At 50.1% G+C, this 13,798-nt stretch overlaps 7 protein-coding genes across 7 annotated transcripts; 2 read left to right on the top strand and 5 right to left on the bottom strand.

Moving 5' to 3' along the window:
• Positions 1-13: 13 nt before the first annotated feature.
• APUU_20848S (putative ubiquitin-protein ligase (Asi3)) lies at positions 14-2,955 on the bottom strand (the record flags this gene model as incomplete). Its single annotated transcript, XM_041699535.1, has 2 exons — positions 14-2,467; positions 2,521-2,955. 2 exons carry the CDS (start codon positions 2,953-2,955, stop codon positions 14-16), a joined length of 2,889 nt encoding a protein of 962 aa, XP_041552610.1.
• A 522-nt stretch (positions 2,956-3,477) lies between these two features.
• On the bottom strand, positions 3,478-5,218 carry APUU_20847S (NEDD8-activating enzyme E1 regulatory subunit; the record flags this gene model as incomplete). Its single annotated transcript, XM_041699534.1, has 2 exons — positions 3,478-4,776; positions 4,844-5,218. The coding sequence occupies 2 exons, from the start codon at positions 5,216-5,218 to the stop codon at positions 3,478-3,480; spliced, it is 1,674 nt and encodes a 557-aa protein (XP_041552609.1).
• A 341-nt stretch (positions 5,219-5,559) lies between these two features.
• Positions 5,560-6,687, top strand: RKI1 (ribose-5-phosphate isomerase RKI1; the record flags this gene model as incomplete). Its single annotated transcript, XM_041699533.1, has 3 exons — positions 5,560-5,597; positions 5,691-6,184; positions 6,245-6,687. The coding sequence occupies 3 exons, from the start codon at positions 5,560-5,562 to the stop codon at positions 6,685-6,687; spliced, it is 975 nt and encodes a 324-aa protein (XP_041552608.1).
• Positions 6,688-6,898: 211 nt separating this feature from the next.
• Positions 6,899-8,102, bottom strand: APUU_20845S (WD40 repeat domain-containing protein; the record flags this gene model as incomplete). Its single annotated transcript, XM_041699532.1, has 3 exons — positions 6,899-7,706; positions 7,785-8,040; positions 8,093-8,102. The coding sequence occupies 3 exons, from the start codon at positions 8,100-8,102 to the stop codon at positions 6,899-6,901; spliced, it is 1,074 nt and encodes a 357-aa protein (XP_041552607.1).
• Positions 8,103-8,316: 214 nt separating this feature from the next.
• Positions 8,317-9,487, top strand: APUU_20844A (GTPase GPN2; the record flags this gene model as incomplete). The annotated part of the gene is made up of 3 exons (XM_041699531.1): positions 8,317-8,605; positions 8,680-8,780; positions 8,837-9,487. The coding sequence occupies 3 exons, from the start codon at positions 8,317-8,319 to the stop codon at positions 9,485-9,487; spliced, it is 1,041 nt and encodes a 346-aa protein (XP_041552606.1).
• Positions 9,488-9,618: 131 nt separating this feature from the next.
• Positions 9,619-10,332, bottom strand: APUU_20843S (Rpp14/Pop5 family protein; the record flags this gene model as incomplete). Its single annotated transcript, XM_041699529.1, has 2 exons — positions 9,619-9,989; positions 10,101-10,332. 2 exons carry the CDS (start codon positions 10,330-10,332, stop codon positions 9,619-9,621), a joined length of 603 nt encoding a protein of 200 aa, XP_041552605.1.
• Positions 10,333-11,071: 739 nt separating this feature from the next.
• On the bottom strand, positions 11,072-13,260 carry ACL1 (putative ATP citrate lyase, subunit 1; the record flags this gene model as incomplete). Its single annotated transcript, XM_041699528.1, has 5 exons — positions 11,072-11,499; positions 11,558-12,653; positions 12,712-12,901; positions 12,955-13,071; positions 13,124-13,260. The coding sequence occupies 5 exons, from the start codon at positions 13,258-13,260 to the stop codon at positions 11,072-11,074; spliced, it is 1,968 nt and encodes a 655-aa protein (XP_041552604.1).
• Positions 13,261-13,798: the final 538 nt, after the last annotated feature.

Below are 13,798 nucleotides of genomic sequence, written 5' to 3'. Positions count from 1 at the left end.
TTTTATACCAACACTATGGTACCCATAAACGTACAAACCCGCCAACTTCCTGTCGACAGGTCACACAGCTTCCAAAGTTATTCATCGCCAAGCTTACCCTGCAATCCTCACATATACAAAGGCATCGGCAAGGCCAGACAATGATGGAGCGGGAGTTAGTCTGGCAGACAACACAAGGCGGTCCACTGGCGCCTAAACCCGAGGCGCCGGTTTCCCAGGTCTGTTCGGTGTTCGGCACGCCGGAGGAAGCTGTGGAGCGCTTGGTGAGGATGAGTTTCTCTAAAATCTCGGATTCCTCTCGCGCGTTGGGTTTTTGCCTTGCCTCATGCGAGCCGGTCATTGCGAGACGTGATTGGTGTGAACTGAGCAATATTTGTGCCCTCTGCCGTTCAACCTGCTCCTGGAACTGGCGTCGTGTAAGGATTCGTCCTTCTCGTCCGGCATTGAGATGAGCTGCCAAAATTCGTGCTTCCCGTCGGGTTTCTTCATCACGCGGGTCAAGAAGACGTGCAAAGGAACCAACGTCCATCAGCGACTCGGGTGCAGGGGTACCCTCCCTAGAATACTGATCGGGGAACGGATCCGTCTGTGTAGGTGTTCGCCGGCCATCCGATTCATCCTCCCATTCGGAATCAGAAGCGGTTGTTGTTGATACGACACTGGTTGTGTCATCCCAATCATCCTCGGACAGGCCGTAGTCTGGGGTTTGGTCTTGATCACCCCATGAGCCACCTGCTTTCCACCAACTGTAAAGCTTCTCGTCTAGCCGCTGTTCATCGGGCGGGTTCCAATCACCGGTGTTTAACCATTCCCTCTTCCTCATCTCCTTCTCGACGTCGAACTCGTGGTTAGCTGGTAACTCCAACTCCCCTTCGTCCGTGAGCATCCAGAAATCCAGCGATTCACCATTGGCCTTCTGCGACTTATCCTGTGCAGCATTCCCTCGTGGCCCTACAATACGCTTAATCCACTGAGGACGAGCCGTGATTCCGACTCGCGTTAAAGTTTTGTCAAGAACGAGGGCCACCCATTTGAACATGAGGTAGAAAATAGCGCGGAAAAAGGCCATCCCTTGGTAACATCGAACAAGACCGCGGAAGGCACCGACACCGCCAGGGTTACTCTGGTATCGTGAGGTTCGTGACTTGCCCTTAGGCTTCTCGATCTTCTTTTCTCGGCCGTAGCCACTTTCCCAGTCCGGTGAAGGCTCTTGGATATCAAAAGTGACAGGCTCTCCACTCTCCATAAGCAGGTCGTCGGTCCGGCCACCTGGTGTGACCTGCGATGAGCGTCTCCGGCGCAAGGATTCAATTTCAATCAACCTATCCTCCTCCAACCATGTCATATTACGCGCAACGACACCTCGTCCCTCGTTGAGAAAGACAGCTTCACTGGCAGCAGTTAGGGCGGTGTAACCGATCCTAAGGAGAGCACTGTAGAAATCCTCATGTCGATTGATGCGTACATTGCCAACCTGGTTGGATCCCTGCATATTCTCATGCGCAAGGCTGAACCGTTCCCAGAGAGACAATTGCTGGGGAATATCCGAAGGTAAAGAGAAAGCAGTTATAAGAAGAGCAAGTGAATAGATTGCCGCACAAACAATGATGCCGCATAGGATTAGAAGGTGCGGCACGAAACCCACCACGCAGACTGTCGGAAACTTTAGAGCCAAATCGTCAGCTCCAAGAGACAATCCGGAAGCGAGGCCCCAAGTCATGGCAGCCATGAAACATAGGCCCCAAAAAGTGGTGTTAAATAAGCGGTATCTGCTTTGCTTTCCGATAACGTCTAGCACATTCGAAGAGAGGCAATGACAGCAAGAAATCAAAGCAATTAGCAGTAACTCCGGGGTGACATTCATTCGGTCCAAAATTTGTGATTTGGTCATCAGCTGAAGGGGTGTCCGGGAAGTATCACTGTCTCCGTCTCCGCTGGTCTTCGTCTTGGGTGAGCTGAATGGTCCCAAGCCAAGAGATTGGCTGATAGTGGATTCTGCTTCGGCAAATGAAAGCGAGTGTTCAAATATGGACATTCCCCCTTCTGTTACAACAGGCCTTCCTTGTAAGGAGCTTGAGAGAGTCTCCACAAAGTGACTCAAACAAAGTCGAAGAAAAACCGGCCACAGTAGCCTGAACGAGCCGTAAGGTATATCGGTCCCGACGCGGTTCATATTCATTGCACTGCATGACTGCTGGTCCGTCTCCCATGGAAGCAAGTTCGAGCTTAATGAGAAAAGGAACCCTCCACCCCCAGCATAATCAAACTGCAAACGCTTCCCGGGGGAGCCATACCGGAGTTCGGGGTAGTCAGGCGATGTCTGGCACTTGACCGCACGAAGAAGAGAGTGTATCTGAGAAATGAGAAGCAGAATTGGAATAATGCGCAAGGCTAATCGCCTTGTCCAGTCCAAATGTAAATGTCGCCTTGTAGAAGCATATATTGCGATCCTGTTCAGAACGAGCGCCTTAGAAGTGTCAGAACCGTTCCGCAAGTCAACCAGAATTCAGGTACCCTCACCACAGTGAAACATGCGAGTGACCACCGACTAGTCAGATAGGAGAAGAAGCCGCTGAACTTTATGGCACCTTGCAAAAGATCCGTGAACTGTAACCGAGTACTAGGTTGAGCCGCCGCCTCCGCTACGGCCTCCCTCGCAGCCTCGCTAGCAGCTTGGGTCGTCGCCGCCACCACCTCTCTTTCTAGGCCCGCGCCGGGAGTACTCCAGAAGTGTGTACTCATATCCCTGAGACCGACTAGCCTTGCGATGCGTCCGGGGATAAAGGAGAAGGCGAAGGATTCTGCGCGTTGGAGACCGCGAAGCGGGAGCGAGAGCAAGTCGCGTGGAGCGGATAGATTCGTGGATGATACAGAGGATGGCAGTACCGAAGAGGGCAATGCCGAAGAAGCATTAATAACGGCCGGGAAAATTCCGGTCCCTTCTGAAGAAGCCATTTCGGTTCGAAATGTTCAAGGGTGACCAAGGCAGGCCGACGGACGGAGGTAAATCCGCTGGTCCCGTACACCCTTGGCCGAGGTGAAACGCTGAAGGACGCGTGGATTATGGGATCAGCAAGTAGGCATAATATAAGGCAAAACTAGAATATCAGCGCCTACTGAGGCAATTTACCATTAGTACATGGCGTAGCGAACGTCAATAGAGAGCAAGGTTCAAGAAGATATTGGAAAGTTGGCAGTGGTCCGAGACACTGCACGGCCATCCTCCACAGTCCACACGGCGGCGTCACTTCCGACTCCGCCACTAGCCCAAACAAGGTAACCGCTGCTCTTGCCCACGTGCCAATGCCAAGCTTTAGTATACAGCGAGCAAAATACCGAAAGTAAATAATTGGACTGGGATTGGGCATTGCACGGACAAGACAACTTGGAACAGGTAGTAATGGGTCATAAATTCATATCCTCAAGCTATTTATTGTTGCCCGTGCATCTTCCGGCAGTCGCGCGTAACGCAACCCATCACAACTTGTACATGGCACTGCTGCTGTGGATGCCGTTGAAGATGCACGTATTATCCAAAGGTACATACTGCCTAGTGATTACTTTGAGAGCTTCCTGTGCCACTAAGCCGCCGGTGAGGGAAGAAATGTTGTGCAACTCGCCGCCTTCTGTTCGTCGAAGCTCTTGTGCAGCCTCCAAGACTCGACCCTTAGCTTTATCGTCAATGGGCGCTGAACCCCCCCCCGCAATAGCACCCAAAATGTGATCGATTTCAGAAGACCACACTGTTTCATCATCAAGGGCGGCCTCGGAATATCTCCCCTCTTGAATCCCGGTCACCACAATATCCAAGGTCTGAAATGCTAGAACAACAGGGATAAGAGATTCTTCGTTACCAAGCTCAACCTGGAAACGTTTCTTCGTTTGTGAATCCCCTTCCACTTGTGGGATATTACGACCACGAATCACCTGGATGTGGGAAGCGTTTTTGCAAAATATTTCAATATCCTTGTCGGAGACTCCAGCAGCGCGTCGTAACTGAGATTCAATCCTTCGAACGGTCTCCGTGACTTCTGTGATATCTTTCCTCGCTTTTGTTTTGTATATCTTTTGTAGTGAGACATAGTCCGCCGTTTGGGCTTTCATATCGGGCAGCGAGCCGGGTAGAGGGAGCACTTGGTACTTTTCATAGAATTCGCGCACTGCAGACGCAATGACCCAAAAATCAGCAGAGTCTATGGTCAGCTGCTTGCATTCTTCCAGCTGGAATATTTCTCTGGTGGAGCTGCGTAGATTGAATGGGTTAAGAGATTTGAGCACGGCGGCCACAGCCTCGTCATAATTTTCCTCGCCGCCCTGGGGGTTATTTGTTCGCGCGCTGGAGCGTACGAAGTCCCTAAAAGCTGTTTTATCCTTATAGTTGGAAGGAACAGATCCGCCATGAGCCTCCTTCCACTTCTCCAAATAGTGAAGGAGTAGTAATACGTATGGTACGTGGCCGTGCTGATGATCATCAAGACTGTCTAGGTTGGTGATACTGGCACCCGCCGCAGCCAACTCCGGCCAGGGGTTGAGGAGACGGAGATCCTGCGTCGATTCTGGATCTGGGTGGGTCTCTACTATGGGAAACACAGTTGGAAGTTGAAGAGAAAATATAGAGTAAAATCCCACAGATCGCGTATAGAGGACGGGGATCCCTAGCGCTTTGGCATCACGGCAAAGAGATTGCAAGGATGAATGCTTAATGGGACCCGATATCAAAACCAGCTTATGCTGTGTCAGGAACCCGGGGTCCTCTTGGAGAATTTCCGCGATGGGCTGATGTACCAAAATAATTAGCATCAAGAAATCGGGTTGGGATCTTGTCCCTACGTGATAGGTATACCTTGGATTTGAAGTTGCCCTCTACATCAGGATTCAACTCTTTCAGCAATCGACATGTCTCCTCGGCTCTTGACTTGCCGAGGCTTTCATTTTCAAGGAAGAAGTTCACTCCGAGATCTGGTTCAGTAACCACGGCAGGATCAACAATGGTGAAGCCCCCAATGCCTGGAAGGACGAGATTCTTAAGCGTTTCGACGCCGGCTACGCCTGATACACCCGTGCTCCTCTTTCCCCATGGTCCATCAGAGTTGACCAAAAGCACCCGAGTTTCCTCTAGGGCTTGCTGTCCACTAGCAGCCCAGAGCCGCAACTGACGATCATACTTCCTTTCCTTAGAAGAGGGGCCGGCCAGGGCGCGAGGGAATTCTGAGGTCATATCAAGCCACGATCCACCGCGCAACCGAAAAGAGAGAAGTATAATAAGAAATCACAACAATCTTCGTTTGTTTGGTGCGGGGAGGTTGACAGTGCTATATGTTGTAAAGTGACTGTAAAGCAAGTCACCGGCAGGCATCATTAATAATCCGGGATAAACACGTGAGTTGCTTAATTGCCTGAGGCTAGAATACTGCCAAGCCTATGACGACACAGCCCCTCACTGTCAATCCTATCAACTTTGTTATTTTACGGACTGAATGTTTGGTATATGGGCAGATCATGCACTTTGAAGCACATGCTAATTGACATGGTGGATCTGTCCTGAATGTACCAATTGCAATGATATTTCTTCCCCGGATTTCCCCTTACAATCGCTGGTGAGTGGCCCATGGAAAAAACCGCGTCGGAGGGGAATTCACCCCACCGGGCATCTCTCCCCCGGACTCATATTAATAGGTACATATGCGCAGCCTCCAGTTCAGGTCCACTTCCTGTCATTCAGTTTCATCTTTGCTTCGTCCCTGTATTGCTTTGAACCCGCGCTTGTCACAAGTCTCCAGAGCCCCCATCCGTCTCAACTCCACGATGGCCGAACTCATCGAAAAAGCAAAACGCGCCGCTGGGAAGGCTGCTGTCGACAACCACTACCCCAAAGACGCCAAATTCGTCGGCATTGGCAGTGGCTCTACCATCGTCTACGTTGTTCAAGCCATTAAGGAGCTGGGCATTGATACCTCTGCTACCCGCTATGTGCCGACTGGTTTTCAATCCAAACAGTTGATTATCTCTGCTGGCCTGACGGCTGTGGAGTTTGACGCTATCCCTGAAGGAACTGTACTCGACATCGCATTCGATGGTGCAGACGAGGTCGATGATGAGCTTAACCTGATAAAGGGCGGTGGTGCTTGTCTTTTCCAGGAGAAGATTGTTGCTCTCCAAGCCAAGGAGTTCATCTGCGTTGCAGGTTTGTAGCGCATCTGGCTAATCTGAGACCATCGCAATTGGCTTACCATCTTTTGTACAGATTCGCGCAAGTTGCAATCCCGTCTTCTGTCCAACTGGAAATACATTCCCATTGAAGTTGCACCTATAGCTGCCGCGCGAGTGATTACTGCTCTCAAACAACTGGGCAGCATTGAACCGACACTTCGCCCACAGGCTGGCTCCAAAGAGGGGCCCCTGAAAACGGACCAAAGCTTCTACATTGTTGATGCGCCTTTCCCAATGCTTCTAACGAAGGCGGACGTGGCAGCTGGCCAAGATGGTAGCGGGAAAAGCGGCGTCTGGGAAGTCGACACTTTAGCGTCCGCCATCAAGCACATTCCCGGTGTTTTGGATGTCGGTATCTTCTCTGGCTTGACTGGTCCTCAAGCTCAGGCATCAGGGGGCATCGGAGGCCAAAGGCCGCTTGCTGCTTACTTTGGAATGCCCGACGGCAGTGTGTCGATCAGGAAGGCACCTCTTTGAAGTATCTCTCGGAAGATTTAGGATGCATATGAACCACTATACAACGGTCATAAAGTAGAGATGACTAATATGATTAGATGCTATATTGTTGAGTTAGCTGGTGCTGATTTGGAGCAGCGTAAATACCTCGAAGAATGTTATTACTCGAGTCTGCTTGGTTTATACGCCAGTCACAAAAAGCCATTTTCGTAAGGGTTAATTGTATCACATTTTATTTCGCGCCTTTTCCCTTTGCTTCCGTTTCTCCAAGTTCACGCACATAGATTTTGACAGTCCCGTCGACAAAGTTCTCCTTTCCATCTTCATAACCGGGGCTGATAGCAATTGCGAGATATTTACCATCGGAGCTGAAACCCACAGAAGCTACGCTTGAGGGATACTTTTGGTATTGTCTGATCCTCCTCTTCGCAATGCCATCCCAGAGAGCAACCACACCATCCCCTCCTCCAGATGCGAATGTTCCATGGATTGGATGGAACGCTAGCGAATTAACCGGATATACCACGTCAACATCGCCCGACGCCTGTCGGTGACATTTGAAAGCGTACTTTCGTGCTTGTGACTCTGCTGATGGATCAAACCATTCAACGGCAACTCGTCCTTCAATGCTCGAGGAAGCATAGCCAGCGTCGTCCGGCATACAAGCAACACAGCGCGTCATAAACTTCAAGCTGCTTTCACGACGCTGCCATGGCTCCACCTCAACTCTGCTTGGGTTTCCACCCTCCGACTCCCCTGTGAGGATGGCGAGTGCTTTTAAGTCGTAGATATGTAGGGCGCGCGACGCCATGCCCACGACAAGCTTCGCTGCTGTGAGAGACATAGAGAAAGGCCTGGATGGAAGAGGGATTATTGTAGATGCGGCGACAGCGCTCCTGTCCTCACTCATGCGATGCACATGTAACGTGTTGTCCCAGGAGGAGGATATGACCATGTTGTTCTCCTTGCTATAAACGACATTTCGGACGCCAGCATCGTGGCTGCTGAGGACGGTTTGGGTAGATGATGCTATATCGATTCTAGAAAAAGAAAAAAAAAAAAAAAAACTTTGTCAGTCGCACAGCCCCAATGCAACTGGGATAGGACGACGCACTCACCTCCTCACATCCCAGTCCAGGCCAGCGGTGTAGATCTCGTCCTCGGTTTCGCCGAAACACACATCCAGGACCGGCGCACGATGCTCGAACTTTTGTAGCAGCTTCCCTTCGCCAGCCGCTCCGTTCTCGTCCCGCAAGTCATAAACATACACATTCTTATCCCACGAAGATACAACGAATCGCGTAGAATCGGGGGCGGGAGAGAACTTCAATGCGGAGATAGCATCCGTTGGCGGCGACGCAATGGTGAATTGATCTAAAACGTAGTCAGTATAGCTCATCCAGCGGTAATGAGACTTGAAGCTTACTTGACGCCATCTTGGCTTGTAGGCAATACTGTATATTATGTGCTTTAAAACCGACGGCGGTCGGCCTGGTGATAATGCGGCTGTTGCTTCAGGCCGTTTCTGCCACCGTTTGCCGCCTTGGTGTCTTTGATCTCCCCGCCGTCGCGACCCTCGAGCTTCAACTTTTTTTTTTACTTTTCAGCTACTCAAGTTTTACTTCACTCGCAACCTTTCCGGTCTTCATCATGCCATTTGCGCAACTAGTAATAGGTCCGCCTGGTGCGGGAAAGTCTACTTATTGCAATGGCATGCACCAGTTCCTCGGAGCTATTGGGCGCAAATGCTCAATCGTCAATCTTGACCCCGCAAATGACAAGACATCATATCCGTGTGCGCTGGACGTGCGCGACCTCGTGACACTGGAAGAAATAATGAGCGAAGACCAGTTAGGGCCGAATGGTGGTGTTCTATACGCTTTGGAAGAGTTAGAAGAGAACTTTGACTGGTTGGAAGAAGGGCTAAAGGCTCTGGGAGGTATGCGCATTTTGCGATGATGCTTTATCCACCTTCCAGGATCGTAGGCTAATAGCTTTGGGTTGAATCATTAGATGATTATATTATATTCGATTGCCCTGGTCAGGTAGAAATATTCACGCACCATTCATCGTTACGGAATATCTTTTTCAAGATCCAGAAGTTGGGTTATAGAGTGTGTTCCATTCCTGTTAGCTCCTATATGAGCGCATCTGACAATGAGGTCTATAGTTAATAGTATTACATTTGGTCGACTCATACAACCTCACGCTACCTTCGATGTATATCTCCTCTCTCATCCTTTGTCTTCGCGCCATGCTGCAAATGGACCTGCCCCACCTCAATGTTCTCACGAAGATGGATAATCTGTCCAACTATTCGCCGCTTCCGTTCAATCTAGATTTCTATACTGAGGTTCAAGACCTTTCATATCTCCTACCTCACCTAGATGCAGAGTCATCGCGGTTGTCTCACGAGAAATTTGGACCGCTCAACAACGCTATCATTGACCTAATTGAGGAGTTCGGACTTGTGGGATTTGAAACTGTTGCTGTGGAGGATAAGAAAAGCATGATGAATCTACTCCGAGTAATTGACCGCGCCAGTGGGTACGTTTTCGGACCAGCAGAAGGAGCAAATGACTCTGTCTGGCAAATGGCTGTTCGGGAAGGAATGGGGACCATGGACGTCCGAGACGTACAGGAACGCTGGATAGATGCCAAGGACGAATACGATGAGCTGGAGCTGCGGCAGCTTGAAGAAGAAGCCAAACGACACGAGCAGGGAGCAGCCGATCAGGGCGGGAACGAAGGTGATGACGACGAATATGGCCCAAGAGCGCCAATTCCGGATGGCGGAGTGAAAGTAGTACGGAAGAAATGAAATGGCAATAATGAGAAGCGCAATGTAGCATCAAATGGGGTATCTCTAACGAATATATATGTACAATAGCACGCCCACAAGAACTCCATACCTGATAGGGAGCAGAATAATCGCGATAATCCCTCAGTCAATCAATCATCATCGCTATCCACCTCCATATCATCGATACCGGTGTCCTCTGCAAAGCCCCTTTCAATTTCCTTCTCCAACCCCCCAACCAAACCCCCCAAAACACCCACCTCCTCGGCTCCCCTAAGCCGAACTATCTCCCTCCTCGCTATCCGCACAGCTTCCTCCTCCGCTTTGCGTATCGTCCCAGACACCCGAATCACCCTAAAGACACACGGTCTCTTTAAATCCATCGAATCCAAACGCTTTGGCCGGCCGGCATCGCTGATAGCAGGGACGCGAGACATATACGTAAGAGCCGTCCAGACTAGTCGGTATGATGCCCGCGGGCACCGGATTATGGCAGTTGATGTTGCGGGGGAGAGATATTTCACTAGTAGACGCAGTTAATTAGCATTTCCTTTCCCAATGGACACCCATTCAATCTCTCAATCTCGTACTGCGACAAATCGGCAGGAAAAGAGAAGAAGAAGAAGAAACGTACCGCTAACACCACCAGCACCAACACCACCTAACCTACCGATGCCCCAGTCGCCAAATATCTCAGCGACTTCATCCCGGACCATTTTCGCTAGAAGGCTGGGGGTTAGGGCGTCGGATGTGGGTGCATGGATTCGGAGTTGGGATTGTTTGTCGGAGCGACCTGGGGGTGAAGCGGAGGATGGGTCGGGGTAAAGGATGTCGATGAGGAGGTAGCGATGCTTTACGCGAACCATTTTGGCGTGTATTTTCTCAGATGACCTCGAATCTAGGCGCTTCTCGTTTCGTGATGTCGCGTTAGGAGAAATGGAGTTGTTGAGGACTTGACAAATGCGGGTGGGTGTTCAAGGGAGCTATCTTTTTTCTTGTGCTGATAAGAATTTATAGGCAGTCCGATAAGAAAATACCAATTAATTTCACCTCCAATACTACTACGTACTGTATTATTTTACTGGCACAATTTGTTCTATAGTACAAGTTACTTTGCTATATATATAACTTCGTTTTTATAGTTTTATTGTATAAATGACGACTTAATTTCTTATGGGACTTCCGCGGGCGTACGCCAAACTAACATTTCGCTTGCTTCCATTGCCGCGCAGACATTATAATTACAACGTACTTAGGGTTGTACTGAAAGGAGTTGAATGTTCATCTTCGAGGCTTATTATGTGATAGATAATTAGACTTTAGTTAATGGTAATTATACTCTGGAGAGCTGGTTTGATATAGAATTTGAGAAAATTCTATTTCATACTACGATCGACCGTCGCAAGAAATCATCCACGTTCGTGTCTCATGTGTGCTCTGATGTGTATTCAACAACGTGATGGAAAAGATAAGATAAATTGAACAAATGCATAACATAGGCCATCATAACTCCTGACGTATTTTATGAGCTCGCGCGGTCGCTGGTGCCCAACACTGGCTTCCTCTGCGAGTAAAAAAAAGTAATAATTAGAAAATGTATTAAAATTATACGTTGACCTCAACACGGCCCTCAGAGCCACCCTTCTGGAGGGCGGGGAGGAGGTAAGTGATATCATCCCAAGGGTGTCGGTAGAGACCAGTGCGCAGTCTCTTCTGGTCGAGGAAATGGGCAATCAGACCCATGCTGCGACCCAGAACGAAGAGACCGTTGAGGACACCCATCTTCATGTAGTCCTCAGACTCCTCAGCGGAGAAAGCACCGCAGTTGCGCATGAGATCCACGAAGCAGACCGCAATGCAACCGTCGACGTTGAGAATGAGGTTGTCCTTCTTGGAGGTTGTAACAGTCTCAACAGCAATAGCATAATCCAGCAGCTTGGTGCTGGGGAAGTGCTTCTTCACGTAGTCCTTGACCAGCTCAACACGAAGATCGGGGTTGTTGCGGGACTTGATACGGTGACCGATTCCGGGAACTAGGTGACATGTTAGTATACGAAAACCTAGAGTGTAATAAGGTTTGGGGTGGCATACTCAGCTTGTTCTCCTTCCGCATGGTGTCAACGAAGTCACGGGGGCTCATGCCCTTATCGAAGGCCTTGGTGAACTCTTCAGCAGCGCCATCCAGGGCACCACCGAAGCGAGAACCAATGGTCAAGAGACCAGAGACAAGAGCACTGATCAGGTCCTTTCCGGCACGGGTGGTAATGATGGTGTTCATGGCACCAGACACGGCGGGACCGTGATCAGCGGTAAGCATGAGAACCATCTCCAAGAACTTGGTAGCGAAGCTGGGGAGGCGGCGGCGGAACCAGAGTAGGGACATGACACCACCGATACCAATGTCCTCCTTGAAGACATCGGAGATTGGCATTCCAGCGTACAGAAGCTCCTGACCACGGTCGTCGGAGATGGTAGAGATGAAGGCAGCGGGCTTACGGATAAGACCCAATTCCTGGGCCCAAGAGTAGTCGATGGGAATCTTGGGAGGGACGGGCTCACGCTGGGGAGTGATGGAACCCCTCTGAACCTGTTCGTCGTAAACCTTCTTGAGAACTGCGGGCATGTCTTCAAAGGTTTCGGGGACGAAGATGCCAGCCTCCCTCATGGCCTTGTTCTTAGCAACAGCGGTTTCAAGGTCCGAGTTGGCCGAGGCACCGGCGTGACCGAACTGAACTTCAGTCTTGAACATGCTGGCACAAGTACCGATGGCCCAGGCGACGATGGGCTTGGTGATAGTACCGTTCTTGACGGCCTCAATAACGCGGTATTCCTCGACACCACCGACTTCACCGAGCAAAACAAGGATCTTGCACTCAGGCTCGGCCTGGTAACGCAGCAGGTGATCGATGAAAGTAGTACCAGGGTAGCGGTCACCACCTATGGCGACACCCTCGTAAACACCGTCGGTGTTTTGCGAGATAATGTTGTTCAGTTCGTTCGACATACCACCAGACTTGGAGACATAGCCAACGGAACCCTTGCGGTAAAGCTTTGAGGCAACAATGTTGTCCATCATACCACCAGTGTTACCGATCTTGTAGGCACCAGGCTTAATACCACCGACAGTAGCAGGTCCAATGATGGTGATGCCCTTCTCCTGGGCAGCGACAAGGATTTCGCGAGCGCGCTAGGCATTATATTAGCGTTGGGATCGCTTTGGCTGAGTGGCAAGCTCGAAAACTTACCCTTTCTGGGACACCCTCTGCGATAATGGCAATGGACTTAACCTGAGGGAACTGCATCAGCTCCATAGTAGAGCTGTAGACCGAACGGGAAGAGGCGAAGTTGACGACGGTGTCGACGTCAGGGTGCTTGGCCATGGCCTTTGCGGTGTCCTGGTAGACGGGAAGCAGAGTCTCGCTAGTACCCCAGTACCTAAAGGACTGTTAGATAGTGATAATACCACCGATTTGAAAAACAAGTCTTACATCTTGCTGACGAATTGACCGCCGAATGTGTAGATGATACCAGCAACGGAGGGGGTAGTCCGCTTGCAGATGAAGTCGAAGTCAAGCATACCCTGGACAGCTCGGGGCTGCATACCACTACATCGGCCGTCAGTCTATGCAATTAGACCTAATTTGACAAACCACTCACTATACGAAGCATCTTGTCTTGTTGTGGAAAAGGGCATCGGCGAAGGGAGACCGCACTCGGCTGGGAGGCTCGAAGCGAGTGATGTTATCATTGGCATTGGCACCGTTGGCGGTGCTGAGCAGGGGGGCTGCAGGCATGATGGCTGATACTCTAGATCGCTGTTAGTTTGCGGTGTCAGTGGTTTAGATATGTAACAATGCTTACCTGTCAACAGAGCTTCCAAGAAACGGGTAGGAAAGAGGTGAGGGTATGTGAGGGTATTAATGAGAAGCAGATGCAATTCAAGCAGCCTGCAACCTCGAATGGAGGGGAATAGGAGGGAAGAAGATGTGAGAAAAAGCTGAGGGTTCCAACCACGATGGAGAAAAGGCGAGGATGGAGAGGGAGGAACGGAGAGATGGAGAAGGTAAAGAGGAGGAGAATCAAGAGAAGAGAATAAAAAAAGGACCCAGGTTGAAATTGAAGAAAAAGAAAACGATATCGGGAGCTGATGGGAGGGGGTTAAAGAGAAGGATTACTGATTATTATTATTATGGAGCTTGTGCTGAAGGTGAGTAAAAAAAGATGTATGGTATCGATGGATAGTCAGGCGATACAATACGTGACAGTACACTGGGGCGACCCACCAACAGTTGGGGATGGGAAATCACCGACAACTTCAGACTTGGGTTGAAA

Source organism: Aspergillus puulaauensis, chromosome 2, assembly GCF_016861865.1.
Source record: "Aspergillus puulaauensis MK2 DNA, chromosome 2, nearly complete sequence".
NCBI classification, from domain to species: Eukaryota; Fungi; Ascomycota; class Eurotiomycetes; order Eurotiales; family Aspergillaceae; genus Aspergillus; species Aspergillus puulaauensis.
This window is presented reverse-complemented; position numbering and strand designations above follow the sequence as displayed.